At 41.2% G+C, this 15,853-nt stretch overlaps 1 protein-coding gene and 1 long non-coding RNA gene across 2 annotated transcripts in view; one reads left to right on the plus strand and one right to left on the minus strand.

Moving 5' to 3' along the window:
* Positions 1-81: 81 nt before the first annotated feature.
* LOC140687116 (uncharacterized) overlaps positions 82-15,853 on the plus strand; it is a 52,298-nt gene continuing 36,526 nt past the window's right edge. The window contains exon 1 of the long non-coding RNA XR_012061225.1: positions 82-210. This is a non-coding gene — a long non-coding RNA (uncharacterized lncRNA). The remainder of the gene's footprint in view (positions 211-15,853) is intronic.
* NUPR2 (nuclear protein 2, transcriptional regulator) lies at positions 4,658-5,438 on the minus strand. The gene is made up of 2 exons (XM_031687385.2): positions 5,092-5,438; positions 4,658-4,780 (listed from the first exon to the last, which is right to left on the minus strand). Exon 1 carries the CDS (start codon positions 5,392-5,394, stop codon positions 5,098-5,100), a length of 297 nt encoding a protein of 98 aa, XP_031543245.2. The 5' UTR covers positions 5,395-5,438; the 3' UTR covers positions 4,658-4,780; positions 5,092-5,097.

Here is a 15,853-nt window from a genome sequence, read left to right on the forward strand (position 1 = left end):
CTGGAAGAGCAGGACGTCACGGCGGCGCCTTGTCGTACGCATTAGACGTCAGGAGCTCGGCTCCAGGGCTTTTTATGAAGCCGGAAGTGATTGTGGTTGTCCGGCAAACATTGTCCTCGGATCGTGGTACGAGTCAGAGCCGCTAGCTGTTTGCTTCCTAGGGCATAAAGACCGTCGCTGCTACCTTCAAACGTTTGCGTTATTAACATGGTAGGTCAGCTCCAACTTTGAGAGAGAGTCAGACCTCTGGCATAAATGCTGCAGGACCTTGAGCAAGTTGCTTAACCTTTCTCACTATTAACTTACTTATTTGGGTAAATATTTTTTGAGGTCCAGTGTGGGCCCGTAATAAGAACTGAAATGAAGAAAACAGAAAACTTTAGGGATCGACCGAGTTGAGTTGGTTCTACTTGTATTTTGTCTGTGGATCCAGAGGTTATATTCAGACAGTAATAACGCCTTACGTTTATTTATTTCATACATTTTCAAACCCCTTTCACATATATTCTAGAATTTGTGCCCCTACTTGGGATGGTGTTAACGAATACTGGTAAATAAGCTGTTCTGTATGATCTACAGGTGCTAGCTAGGTTCTGGAGATAGAGCAGGAAATGAAACAAGACTACCTTCTTGGAGTTTAAATTCAGGGAGGGGAGACACAAAACACCTACGTAAATTAGGTGGTCTTGATATGAAGCAAAAGCAGGGTAAGGGAGATTGGGAGTTAGAAGTTGGAGAAGCAGTATTTGAATGGAGTCCTTGAGGAAGCAAGCCTTATGTTTATTGAGGCAGAGAGAACAGCAATTGCAGAGGCCCCAAGGATCTGTGCTTTCGTGATACTTGGTGTGAAATGCTTTTAACAGTACTTATACAATAGCACAAGTTAACTAGTGGCATTTCATGAGAATTTTAATGGGAAAGTCCTTGGGGTTAGGTTGGTATTTAATGGAGGAGAGAAAGCAAAGGTAGAACCTCCATTTCTGCTTGGCAGAAATGTCCCCCTTCCGCTTGGCAGAAATGTCCCCCTTCCGCCAGAGGTAGCAGAGTTTAACACAGTCTTTCCAGCAACAGCAAAATGTTTGTGGAACTGAAGGGTAAATAATGCAAAAACCTTTTGTGAAAAACAAAGTTTTATTTTCACAAAATTTCTTAAAGCTTTACAAATGATAAGCCTTTGTATTTGCCTTTGGATAATTCATAAAAAAGAGACAGAGAAAGGAACTTTATTATAAAGGACATTGTGGCACAAGAAGAACTTAGAATGAGCAGAGCTTTGCACAAACAGGCATCTAGACCAGAACAAAGACAATTTTAATCGTACTTGGATAAATCATTAATTCCTAAATTGAGGAGAGAATAACAGATGTTTGTACAAGGTTATGTTGTGATAGTAAAAGATTACAAACAGCCTAAATTCCTGTCAGTAAAATACAAATTTTTTTAAATGGCACATTCACACAATATGCAGCTATAAAAAGGAAAGATTCTTTTCTGCATGTTGATATGAAATGGTTTCCAAGATAAACTGGAATAGCAAGGAGCTGAAGTATAGAGTGCTATTATTTGTGTGAAATGGAGAGAAAAGACTATATTGGACACGCATAATGTATCTTTATCTGATAACATGGAGTGCCTTCAGGCAGTAGGACTGGGTGACTGTGGCATAGGGGTGGGACTTTGATAACATTTTGTTTTTAAAATTTTGAAACAGTTAATATAGTACCTCTATTCAAAAAGCAAGAACATGTAAAAAGTTAATTAAAACTAATAGCAAAGTTGGGAACTGAAAAGAAGATAATGCTACATAGCAATTGTAGTTTGGTGGCATAGGTGTGCTTAAGTTCACACTTTAGTAAAATTTATATAACAACTTCTCATGCCACAGTGATTTCAGTCATTCTCAACAAATTCCATAATGGTGATCAAAATTTGAACAAAGAACTGTTGGAGACATTGTTACAGATATTTGATACAGACATTTGGCTGAATGGACTCTTGATGACTGCAGTAAAAATTCTACTGAAATTAGGTGGTAGATGTGAGAAGTTTTAAAATTGTGCAGACTCTGTTCGAGAAGTTCCATGTCTAAGAATTTAAGAAAGACATGAATCGAGAAGTTCCACATCTTAAGAATTTAAGAAAGACATGAAGGTGGAGAGAGATTAGCCATAAGGATGTTGATTTAACAAAATGCACAAAATAGGGAATACCTGAAATAATCAGTGTCCTGCAATATAGAATTAGTTAAATAAGTTATAATACATACATATGGTGGAATGCTTTGCAGCCATGTAAAATGTTATGAAAGAATATCTGACATGAGAAGTACCTTCACAGAATATTAAGTGAAAGAGCAGGTTATGAAATAGTGTACATAGTATGTTTATATTTGAGAAAATTCATATATATTTTAAAGACTGAAATTATATACATCCAAGTATCCAAGATGTTATCCATTGGATAGTGATTTCTTCCTTGCTTCCTTGTTTTTTTTGTATGTATTCTCCAATTTGTCTACAATGAACACACAATAATTAAACCTACAATGTGTAGTTTAAAATATGTCCTCAGATCTCTTGACACTCCATTCAAAAAGTGAAGCCTAAATCCTCTCCAACCTAATCAGAGACTCTGAGTTGTAACCACCTAGTCAAGCCACTCCCAATTTCTTGACCCACAGAAACAAAATAGTAATTTTTACACAGCACATAATTCCTACCGTGACCATATTTAAATTTTAAAAGCTCTAATCTAGTTAGAACCCTTTACAGTGTTGCTTTAAAATAGCTTGTGTCTCTCTGAGTATGCTGTACTTTATAGGAGGAATTGTGTAGGAACTGAGATGTTTAAGACATTAAGGTCCATACACTATGTTTTCGTTTTCTTTTTTTTTTTTTTTTTGATAACTAAGATGAATATAGTGCCTTGCACATAGCAGACCAAAAAAGGGGGTGAATTTAACTGTTCATCTAAAGGTACAAAATACCATATAAACAAGTAGTTAAGTGGTGTTTATACGAAGTTCTAAAGGATTTTAAAGGAATGAACATTCAATGTGGGATGAAGGCTTCAGGGAGAAAGTGGCACTTAAATATAAGTGGAATTAGTTTCATAAAAATTAAAATTATAAAGGGCACACTAAGTAGGCCAGCACAGATTCAAATGAAGAAGCAGAACTGAATATGGTGACGATAGAGGATATTAGACCTGTGTCAAGAACCAGAATGTGTTTTTGGAAGTTGTGGGAAACAAATTTAAGAAAATCCAATAGATGATTTTCAGCACAATATGAGGAATCTAAGCTTTTTAATCCTACAAGGTTAGAGCAGTCATTGAGGATTTTTATATGATGAAAATGGTCTTCAGGAAGATTAATCTGGGCATGCCTGAGACACAGCAGACTAGGAGTAAAGAAAAAAATCCTGAAGGCTAAGACAGTGGCAGTGGGGACATTATTACTAATTATTTGAGTATTATCTGCCAGAACTAAGAGCTTTACATGCATTATTTCATTTATGCTTCACAAGAACTCTTGAAGTAGGTACTATATCATCTTTATTTTATAGGTAAGGAAACAGATGCTTAGAGTTTAAGCAGCTTCACAAGTCCATGTAGGAGTTTGACTCCAAAACCGGGACTCCTACCATACCACACTGCCTGAATGTTAAGAGACATTTAAAAAGAATTAATGAAGTGAGTGAAAGAATTTAAGACTTGTGACTTGAGAGGAAGGAGAGCTGGGATTGTGTTCTGTAAACTGAAAAGTAATTACCATTTACTGAGCACTGATCATGTGCCAAGACCTTAACTGTCAGAGGTTTATATATTTTATCTATAATCCACTTTGGCAAGGTCATCCAGTATTATTCCCATTTTTTTACAAATGAGAAACCTGAAGCTTGGTGGAACTTCTAAGTAGTTACCACTCAGAAGTTTGCTGAATGCCAGACTGATAAACAGTCAGAGCTAGGATTAAAATTCAGGTTGCTCCTTCCAGGACACTGCCCTTCTCTCCTAACCCCGGGCTCACCACTGGGCACAGAGGCCTGACTGCAGACTGAAGACAAAGAAAAGGGACCCTGTTGTGCTCTGCATACTTTAAAAACTGTATCTCTAGTCCTGGGGCATGGAGTTTGTGGGTGGTTGTGAACCACAAGGATGTTTACAGTTGGGGGAAACTGTGATGCGGGAAAGAGTAAATGCTTTTGGGTATGCTTGCTCTAACTAGCTGAGTGACTTTTAGAAAGTTACTTGAATTCTCTGTGCCTCAGAATCCCCTCTGTAAAATGTAGATAGCATTCATTTCAAAGGATTGTTGTGGGGTCAGTAGTGCACAAAGCCTGGTAATTGTTTAATATGTATTATTACAATTTAAAATACTCCTGGCAAGCAAATAGTAAAGCTGCACAGGAGTATGACACTTGGGTTGAAAACTTGTTCAGATTCCTCTTTGTTCTGCCCCTATTCACCTTTGTGACTTTATACACAAGAACTCGGATATTTATGGAATTTAAATGAGTTACCGCAGCAGCTGAAAGAAAAAAAAAAAGAACCCAGAGTTAAAATGCCATTCTTGCTGCTCTCTTTTAATTAAAAACCCTAAAAAGGCTTACCCACTTGGATGTTACTTAATTAACAATCAGTAAGGAAAAGATACTGAAGAAGTAAACTTAAGCGATGTTGAAAAGAAGTTCTGTTGAGCAACATGGACTCTCTGCCCCTTAGGACCACAGTAACAGCTGGAGTCAGAAAATACTTTTTATCAAGTCCTTTGGGTATCCTGTAGAAAATCAGACAAAAAAATCCTATTATTCTCTTTAGTGCGTGCATAAACACTGGAAGCAAATCTCTCGCTTGTATTTTTAAAGTGGTGTTTTCTGCGTTTCCTGGCCCCTTTTACCCAATTACAAAATTCCCAAAGGTGGAGTTTTACACCATTCCAACTGAAGCCAGGAGATAAGCTGGGGGTTTAGCAGGCCCAGATCTGACTCGCTAGGCGGGGCAGCCTCAAAAGGGGGCGACTGTGCCCGGGTCGAGTCGCAGGGGGCAGTCGAGTCCCTTGGGTCCTGGCCGGTGGCTGCCCGTACGCACCGGCGCTCAGGCGAGACGGGTGCGCGGCCGAGGCTGCAGCTGGCGCTGGCGACGCTTGCGCTGGCCATTGAGGAGCTTCTGTGCGATCTTGCGCTCGTGGCCGCCGCGCACCGGCCAGTTGGTGCGCAGTTCCCGCTCGCGCCGGGTCCGGCCCTTGCTGCGCCCGGCCCCGCAGGCCGGGAAGTCACGCAGGTAGTAGTAATCTGGACAGTCATAGAGCTCTTCCTCCAAGCCCACCGGCGGCCACGCCTCGGGTGGAGACGGCCGGGCCTGAGCCTGGACCCTGGGAATGGCTGGGTCCATCTCTCCGGACCCCGTGGGCGCCCGCCCGCCCGCGCGCCCGCGCTCTTCTGGAGGACCCCGCCCCGCCCTTCGATTGGCTCCGAGTGAGGGGGCGGGGCCTGGGTCTGACGTCACAGAGCAGGGCCAGTGCCCTGCACGGGGCCTCTGGGCTTCACGCGCGGGAACAGTGATCTCTTCCGCCGCCCGGACCTGTGCGCTGCCGGCGCGAGTGGAGTATTTGGCAAAATCGGTCCGAACACTTCTTTATGTTTGTCGAAAGTGGGAAATTATCCAAATATGAACCATGAGGAGGGGGGCTGTGCATTCCCCCGGAGGACTTTTATCAGCAATAAACGTTTTGATAGGCATAGTAACTGCTCAACAATGATGTAAAGTGAAAAATTAGCTTCTGAAGTAGTGTCTCTGGTATCCCAGTAATATATTTTAACACACTAGACTGAAAAGCATCAGAATGCTAAAAGCATTTCTGGCTGGTAGGGACATACATTAGTTCTTTTTCCTTTACACAGCCCACATGTTTGATAAGGAGTACTGTATTAAGCAAGTGATGAACAAGGAAAAGTCACTGCCTGATGCAAGGCCCGGAACGGAGCGCAGTTTCGGATTATCCGCGGGTGCTTAAATCCCTGGGTCTGGGAGCGCTAAGCGTGGTAACCTGATGCGCCGGCAGTTTTCGGTGAGGGCTGAGAGTCGGGAGCGCCCGAGCGGGGGAATCAGCGCGAGCCCGTCCGGCTGCGCCCTTCTCCGCAGGCATAGGGGGAAGGATGCTCCGCTAGAGCAGCGGAGGCGAGAGGAATCAGGCCCGGTGTCCCGCCGCTCCGAATAGGCTAGGTCTACCTCCCGCCTGCACCGCGGAGCCAGAGTCATTAACACCTGTCGGCACCCGAGGCTCTGCGGTGACTCCCAGGTCTAATTACCTAATTACTGTCTCCCTAAACGCTGCTCTCAGGGAGTTATTGCGAAGAATGCCTATGTTTTGGTTTGGTTTAACTAGCACAGATAATTATCTTCCCACAAAAATTGCAGCTTCCCCCCTTGGGGATTTTCTTTTTAATACATCGAAAATAATTCTCTACTTAAAAAAAAAAAAAAACGCTTCTCAGATATTTGATCTGGCTGAGTCTCTGACCAAGTTGCAAATTTGAGTTTTTTTCTGCATTTTGAAGTCATATCCCTGGTGGGGCGTGGCCTACATACCACGCTCTGAGGGCAATTTTGGTAGTTCCTTAAATGAACAGGTCCCAGGAGAGTGTTTTTAATAAAACACCTAGGGGATTTTCTCTTCCACCCATGTGTCTTACATCTGCTACTGGGAGAGAAACTAACATTTATTCCTGTACCACTCTTCCCACACATTATCTCGTTTAAAAAACCTCTTTAGAAACTTATGAGAATACACACATTTTCATAAGTGAAATTAGAAAAACTCCCATATCCTATCACATGGATTCAACAATTACCAAGATTCCTGTCACATCTGTTGTATCCGTTTTCCTCTGCTGCATCCCTGTTTTCCTCTGCTGCAGACCTTAGTCATTTCACCCCTCTCTATCTCAATATACAGCTCTAAAAAACTAGGCTTATTTCTTACATAACCTCAACGCCATTTTCACACTGGGCAAAATCAAGTTGGCCCTGTTAATATCTAATACTCAGTCCAGAATCAAATTTCTCTGATTGTCTAAAAGACATTAGCATACATACAACTCAGAATAGGTACAAAATCTGCAGTGAACTTTGCTTGTATGGTAGTAAAGTCTCTTATAAGGATCTCCTGCCCTTTTTATTTTTCCCTGACATTACTTGTTGGAAAAAAATGGGTCAATCGTCCTGTAAAATGCCTCACTTTGTGGCTTTGTCTGCTTCTTTGTGGTGTAGTTTAACTTGTTCCTCTCTCTCTCATATCTTGTAAACTGAGGTTACTTCTAGAGGCTGGTTTATACTCCAGTTCACTTTCCTAGGAAGTGATGTGTGTTGGCTTCACACCAGGAGACCCACAATAGCTCATTGTCCCAATTTTTGTGATCTGTGGACTCAGGTGGTGACAGCCTGTCCCTGCAATTGTAAAGTTCCACAATGAACTTTCATCTGATAGTTTCATCCATAGTTCATTGCTTTATTTGTTATTATGTTCATTTGCTATTATTTCATTAGGGGCTGGGAAATGATAATTTTCTAATTCAATCATTTTCCCACATTTATTAGCTAGAGTTCTTTCCCTCATGAACTAAGACAATTTGGTTACCCTGATTTACATTTTTTCTTACAGTTTTATTGAGATATAGTTGACATATAGCACTGTTCAAGTTTAAGGTGCAGGTGATAATGATTTGACGTACATACATAATGAAATAATGACCGCGGAAAGTTTAGTGAATATCTATCATTTCATATAGATACAGAATTAAATAGAAAAAAATTTTTTTCCTTGTAATGAGAACTCTTAGGATTTGCTCTCTTAACTTTTGTATATAACATACAGCAGTGTTAATTATATTTATCATGGTGTATGTTGTATCCCTAGTACTTATTTGTCTTATAACTAGAAGTTTGTATCTTTTGACTACCTTCATTCCATTCCCCTCCCCAACATACCACTCTCCCACACATTACCACTAGACCTGTCCTATGAGAAATGCTCCAGGGACTCCTTCAGGTTGGAAGAAAAGGATGCTACATAGTAACTTGAAACCTTATGAAGACATCAAGATCCTTGTTAAAGGTAAATACCTTGGCAAATATATAAAAACCAGTATTGTTACAATTTTTGTTTGTAACCCCAGTTTTAATTTTTCACAGAATTTAAGAGGCAAATGCTACAGTAATCAAAACAGTGTAGAACTGGAATAAGGCAAACATATAGACCAATAGAATAGAATAGAGAACCCAGAAATAAACCCTTGCATATATGGTCAAATGCTTTTTGACAAATGGTTTTGGATAAACTGGATATCCATATGTGAAAGGATGGACTTTTACCTTATATCTTATACAAAAATTAACTCAAAGTGAATTAAAGACATAAACATAAAACCTAACTCTATACAATTCTTAGAAGCAAACATGGTGGAAAAGCTTCATGGCGTTGGATTTGGCAATCACTTCTTGGATATGACACCAAAAGCACAGGCAATAAAAGAAAAAGTAGATAAAGTGGACTTCATCAAACTTGAAAACTTTTGTGCCTCAAAGGACACTATCAAGAGAGTGGAAAAGCAACTTACAGGATGGGAGGAAATATTTGCAAATCATATTTCTGGTAAAGGATTAATAACCAGAATATATGAAGAAGTCCTACAACTCAACAACAACCAAAAAACAACCCTGTTTAAAAATGGACAGTGGACTTGAGTATACATTTCTCCATTCCAAACCCTCCCTGCCATGTTGATTTCTACCCCCATGTGGTATTCCAGCAGCTGTGATAAGCAGGAGGAGGTCTGCGCCAGTTACCAATTTATTCCCTCTTGGCTCCAATTTCACCCTTCATTGCTTGTTATGCAAAAGTGGAGCTGGACCATTTAATCTTTGTCTCCAGAGGGCTCTGGAGAGTAATTAGAGGAGGAAGGGATCTTCCTTCTCATTCAAATGTACCCTTTTAGCAGGCTCCTGCAGCGTGCCTGGGTTCCTCAGTGCCCAGCTCCTGCAGTGCAGATGGCTTCTCTAGCACCAGGGTTCTGCAGCTTAGGTATCTCCTCCAGAGCCCACTCTGGCGGTGACAGTGACCAGCAGCACCCAGCAGCCAGTAGTTTCCCTCTGAAACACCCCCCACCCTTGGTTGGCTTTGTGGCAGGGTGCCTCCATTGGGACACCTCTCCATGAATGACTTTTCTTGCACCCTAGAAAGTAGGTTTCTGGCCAGTTCTGGAGGGCAAATTTCCAGCAACTACCATTGGTATAGCACCAAGTGACTTATTTGCCCAATTACCAATGGCCACATTCTCTCCAGTAAGGTCTGAATCTCAGCCCTGGTGCTCTACCTCAGCCTTGGAGGTGATGCATGCACTATATCAGCTGATCTTATATTCTTTAGAATTCTCTTTACTTTTTACTAGCCAGTCCCTCTTTATTCAAATCCCCTGTTATGGTTAATAATTCTCGATATTAAAATTTAGCTGTTCAAATTACTGTGTGGCTTCCATCTCCCAATTTGACCCTGATTGGTTCAGGGTCCCAGCCTAACACAATAAGGAAGAAAGACACCCAGCCTCTCACCATCAGTCAGTATGGCGTGCTAACCCGCAGTGGGGCAGAGTGCTGGGAGCAGTGGGTAAGAAGGTACCTAGAGGGCCCATGAAGACTGAGAGAATTAAGCCGAAAGGATGAGTAGGGGACCAGGGCACTCCAAATTCATCATCAACACCTCCTCTCGTCTTTCTCCCCACCCTCACTAAATCTCTGAGTTATGTCAGATCTACCTCTCAAGACTGGTCCATGCTTCCCCCCACTGGCCCCCACTGCCACTCCTCAGGCCAGGCCATCATCATCTCTGGCTAATTTATTATGAGGGCCCTCTAATTGTCCTCTTTCCCTCCAGGCTTGCTCACTTCAGCCTGTTCTCCACAGTGAAGCCACGGGGATCCCCGGGGATTCTTCTAAAAGGCAAATTTGGGTCAAAATGGTCCTTGATTAAAAACTATTGTTGGTGGCTGCCTCTTGCCCTGAGGACAAACCTGAACTCCTCATTTGACCACAAGGCTTGGAAAGATCTGGCCTCTGCTCACCTCCCTAGTCTTATCTTGTGCCACCCCTCCCTACATCCTTACTCTCCAGCCACATGGAAGGCCAGTTTCCTTAGGGACCTTTATAAGTACTGTTCCCTCTTCCTGGAAACCTTCTCTCTAGCTCCCCCCTCACTCTTTCACTCTCATCTTTGCTTCCTTAGCTCATCTTTAGCCTCAGCTAAGACATCTACTCCTCTGAGAAGCCTTCCCAAACCCATCTCTCTCCTGATCTGCCAAGGCACCTCTCATGTCAATTTCAGTCAAAATCCTGTACTTTTCTCATAATGCTTAACACAGTCTGATCACTGTCTGTTAACATGTATGTTTCCTCACTACTGTGAGATAAATTTCATATTTTATGGCAAGACAAAGAAAAATGTAAACATAAATCTTTTCTGTCCCTTGGCCTCCTCTCTCCCCTCCACTGTGCACTGTGCACCTGCACAGTTATGCATCAATCCGACCTCCCCATCAGAGGAAATACCTGCTCGGCCATAGAGAGCAACATTCCCCAGCACCAACAAGACAAGTCCTTAAAAGATAACATTCCTTCTCGGTCTTGTAAGGGTTCACGGTGACCCACCCCTTGCCCTTGCAGATCTGGGTTGTGTAAACTCCCAAGAATATGTCACTTAATGCCCAGCCTGCTGTCTCAAAAAACTTGTATAAGTGTGCTTTGGCTTCTAACAGAGCAAGACATTTCTTAGAGCTTTCTGAGAGGCCATTCCTGGGTTATCATCCTTAATTTGGCCCAAATAAAACTTTCCACTTCTTTCTTGGATCAGTTGATTAATTTTGCTGACACTACCCTGTAAGCTCCATGAGGGCTGAAACTCTTACTCACCATTGTTTCCTCAGCACCTGTTATAGTGCCTGGTACATATTATGTGCTGAATAAATGTGGAGGGGGGAAATGAACAAGCAAATCTTGCTCATTTGGGAGAATACGTGAGATTATGTCATGTAAACAGAGTGTAGGGACGTGGGTAGAAGTGGCTGGACCTGAAGGGCAGGCAGGCTGTTGGTGGCCAGGCTGGGAAGAGCCCTGTAATTCATACTAAACAATTTGTGCTATAAAATGGAGATCAAACACCCCACATTGGCTGCTGGTGATTGAACTGGACTTCCTGTTCCTACATCTGGTTTGTCCAGCACAGCTGTAAGAACCTTCAGATGTGAGTGCCTTTCAGTTTGCCACATTACCCACCAGTCTCCACATTACATGGGCCTCCTTTCCCCACTGAAGCTGACTGCCTACCTCACTATCTGGTTTTGCTTCCTTTGCAGATGGGGGGAGATAATTTAAGGAGAGAGGGGATTTGAAGAGAGGGATTTAAGATATGAGTTCTAGAAAGAGAGGTCCACTCTTGGTGGCAAGTGTACGTTTGAGAATTCCTTGGGAGAAGTGAATTTATTTCATTGCTCCCTTGGGAGCAAAGGGAGACTCAGAAAATCAGAGGGATTGAGCACAATTTGAACAGCTTGTATCTTCAGACTGGTGAGTTGGCCAGTGTTGGGCTGGGTGTCCACCCTCTCCTGTTTGCTTTCTGAAACACAGACTGCCCTGATGAAATTTGAAGTCAGAGCTGTGGTAGATGAACCTTGACTCAGCAGCCTGCCATATTGCAAATGTATATTACACTACATATGGCCTGCATATTACAAAATGTAGGGGAAAGCTGGAATATAGTATTTCCTGGGGGAAATGAAATACACACACACACACACACACACACAGACTCACACAGTGCCCCATAGAGACAGTGGGATGGTGGTGTTACCTGAAAACTGGGTTTGCCTTTTGGATGTCCAGCCAAAAGTCACAGCCAAGCCAAAGAGTTGGAGAAGGAAGGATCTATTACTTGCAGCAAGTAAGGAGAACACCGGGGTCTTTCCCAAAGCAGTGTCTCCCTGAATAGTAAAATTGGGGAATTTTTAAGCTAAGGGTCCATGCATATTCATGAAGGGGCTTGGATGGAGTCCAAGCTTTAGTTGATTGACATCACGAGGGTCAGAACAGGTCAACATCATCATCCCTTAGGTTACAGTTGATCTAGTGGTTGAGCACCTGGGGGACTTAAATTCTGCAAAACAGCTCAAGAAAATGCTTCAGGATAGTCTTTACTGTTCAAACAGAACTGGGAGTCTTTACAACTGATTTGTTATCTTTGCTATTGTTACTAATCCTGCTTGGTAACATTTTGTTCTTTTGTTCCCTTAAGATCATTAATTGGTGAGACCTGTTTAAGGGCAAGCCAGGTTTAGATCCCAAAATGGCTGAGGCCAAAAATGGCTTCTCTTAAGTCAAGAGAAGGGACTCCCTACACTATCTGCTTATAGTGCTTTGTAGGGGGGGCTGTACCTCAGTGAGGTCTCCGACATACAGTATGTGGCCTACAATATTACAGATTCAGAAACTAACTTTTCATGTTTCCAACATAGATCAGGGTCTTAGGGAAAGATTCTTTTCAACAGAATTCCTTGGTTTTTAAGTCAGGAGGTCCATTTCTTACAAAGGGGGCATAACCCCAGTAGTATCCTCAAAATTCAGGTCTGCTCTCCAAGGACTCCCTTCCCAATGCAGAGGTTCTTGGAAAACTAAGCTGTTGTTCAGAAAGAGGCCATGAACAAGCTTGATGATCTCTATCCCACAAAAGAACACGCCTCTTCAATGACCAGAAGACTCTCTCTGCTCATCAAGGCTAGAGAGACTGCGATGAGTTTTTAACAATTTAATTCCCCTTTTACAAAACCCCACCTAGGCCCAAGGTTCCCTTAAGAACAAGTTACAGTAATCGGTGCTTTCATGGCCATTCTTTTTTTTTTTTTTAACTAAAAAAAAATTTTTTTTTCCCCTTAACGGATGCACTGGGGATTGAACCGAGGACCTTGTGTTTGCCAAGCACACGCTCTGCCACTGAGCTATACCCCCAGACTCATGGCCATTCTTAACATATGTGATTCTTGCCAGGCGAAAGCTCGATGATATCCTATCAAATTGGATGAATCAAATTTTCCCAGTAGCTGGGCTGGAGAAAAATGATGGATAGTCAGCAGCCAAAGCCCAGGCACGCCAACCTCAACACCTGTACCTACAGGCCACCCTTCTCCGTGAGCAGCTCTGAGGTGAGGCTTTTGCTTTGTAAATACCAACTAGCAATCGTTCATAACAGTAAGTGAAGTAGTAATTACTTCACGAACAAACTCTCTGTCCCCAATTCCATCACACATTGGATTGGATAATCATTTTCATGCATATTTCCATACGCCACAACCCTCACCATATCTTCAAGTGAACAGAACAGTTCCACTAAGATAAAAGGAGTTGATCCTTTCAAATGGGCTTTCAAAAACTGCCTGTGGGCAGTGTTGGTGGAATATGAGTTCTGATAATCATGAACAAACAGAGCCTTGAATTTTATTGATTTCATTTTGTAATGCTTGCTGATTTTGTACTAATTTGGGGGTAATGGTAATTAAAAAAATAGACTTTATTTTTACAGCAGTTTTAGGGTCACAGAAAAATTGATCAGAAAGCACAGAGAGTTCCCACATAGCCCCTTCTCCCACTGTTTCCCTGCATTGACATCTTGAAGTAGTGTGGTACATTTGTTATAATGAATGAGCCGTATTGACACATTATTATTAACTAAAGTCCAGTGGTTTATATTAGGGGTCATTTTGGGGGGAGTACATTCTATCTATTTTGTTTTATTTTGTTTTTACATTCTGAGTATTTTGACAAATATATAATGACATATGTTGTTCACTACTGTATCATAGAGAATATTTTCATTGCCCAAAAAATTCCCTCTATTCCACCAATTTGTCCTTCTTTTACTCCCCCCCCCAACCTCTGGCAAAACTGTAAAATCTTCCTAGAAAATACCATAGGTGAAAAAACATAGGTGACCTTGGACTTGACCATGACTTTTTAATTGCAACACCAAAAACATGATTCATGAAAGAAAAAATTGATAAATTGGACTTCATTAAAATTAAAAACTTATGTGTTGGGGAACAAGGCGGGTCGGTGTTGGGGGTAGTAAAAGAATTTACCAAAGGCAAAGGAGAAGAATAGAAAAGGAGTTTATTAGGGCGCTGCTGTAGACAACAGCAGATCACACAGATGAGAGGTACCTGTGTGAGCGCTGAGGGTCGGTTGTTGGAGTCTTTATAAGGTAGGGTCACAAGATGCCTGATTGGCTTGTGCACTACTCTCTGGTTGTAGGTGAAATAAGAAGGTTAGGCTCTGTGAAGGCGGTTGGGTTTATGACTCTGATAACGTGGGCTGAAACTAGCCAGCCTGAGCTATTGTGAGATTAGGCTATTACCTAGGGCTATTAGTTTGTTAGGGCAAATATGCCCAGTAAAGAATGTACTTTATCTGTTAAGAGATCTCAGGCAGACATCTGAGAGCCCAGGAATGGGGGTCACTGGTCTTTGAAGAATGCCAGTTGGCCCCACATTATGCACTATGAAAGACAGTGCCACAAACTTGGAGAAAATCTTTGCAAAACACATATTTGATAAAGGACTGGTATTGAAAAAATTTAAATAACTCTTTTAAGCTCATCAATAAGAAAACTAACAACCTGATTAAAAGTGGGCAAAAGAGCTGAACAGACACCTCACCAAAGAAGGTACACAGATGGCAAATATGCATATGAAAATATGCTCAACATCACATGTCATTAGGGAGTTGCAAATTAAATCACAATAAGATATCACCACATGCCTACTAGAATGGCTGAATTTCAAAACACTGACAACACCAAATGTTGGTAAGGATGTGGAGCAACAGGAACTCTCATTCATTTCTGGTGGGAATATAAAATGGTAGTTATTTTGGTAGTTAGTATGGCAGTTTCTTATAAAACTAATTGTAATTTTTAAATTAGAAATCAAATGTATATCTTGTTTGAGGTAAATAGTACCACAAGCAGATTTTCTCTAAGAACAAAACAAAGCTTTTAAAAGCAAGTAACAGTGGAAGACAAAGTAGTACAAAATAATGATGCATGATACTTGGATAATAAACTCATTTTGCAGTAGTACACCTTTAGGTATATATTATAGATTCTGCATAGTTCAGGCAGAATTCAAACTCTGCATTTCAGCAACAGGCTGACTGTCCCTAAAGAAAACTATTTTTAAAACAGGCATAACCTTGGTGTTCTTTTATTTGACCAACTCCATCGAAGTTTAGATGTGTTGAAAGACTTAGGTCAGTGGTTTTCAAAATGTGAGCATGGGGGACCCATGAGGTAAAAACTATTTTAACAACAATATGAAAGACATCATTTACCTCTCATTCTCTCATTAGTGTAGAGTAGAATTTTCCAGAGGCTACACGAAGTGTGATACAACAGATTGAATGCTGATATGAGAATCTAGTCTCTTGTTAAACCAGACATTAGAGAGAGATGCAAAAATGTAAAATGCATCCACTTTTTTTGCTAGTTTTTTTTGTTTGTTTTGGAAGATATAATTGTCTTTAAATATTTATGTCAACATATAATGGTTATGTTATTTTGTAATGAACAAATTAAATATTTAAAAATTCTGTTTTAATTTCTAATAAGTACATTTTAATATATGTAATTCATATCAATAAAAAGTCTTAGAGATCTTAGAAATCTTCAATAAAATGTTAAGGGATGCTGACCCCCCAAAATTTGAAAACCAATAATTTAGTAAGCCATGTGCAACTTGCTACTTGATGCACTTTTAAA

This window comes from Vicugna pacos, chromosome 18 (genome assembly GCF_048564905.1).
Source record: "Vicugna pacos chromosome 18, VicPac4, whole genome shotgun sequence".
NCBI lineage: Eukaryota > Metazoa > Chordata > Mammalia > Artiodactyla > Camelidae > Vicugna > Vicugna pacos.

Coding starts and splice junctions, on each gene's coding strand:
- NUPR2 (XM_031687385.2), bottom strand. CDS start 5,394: ATGGACCCAGCCATTCCCAGGGTCCAGGCTCAGGCCCGGCCGTCTCCA.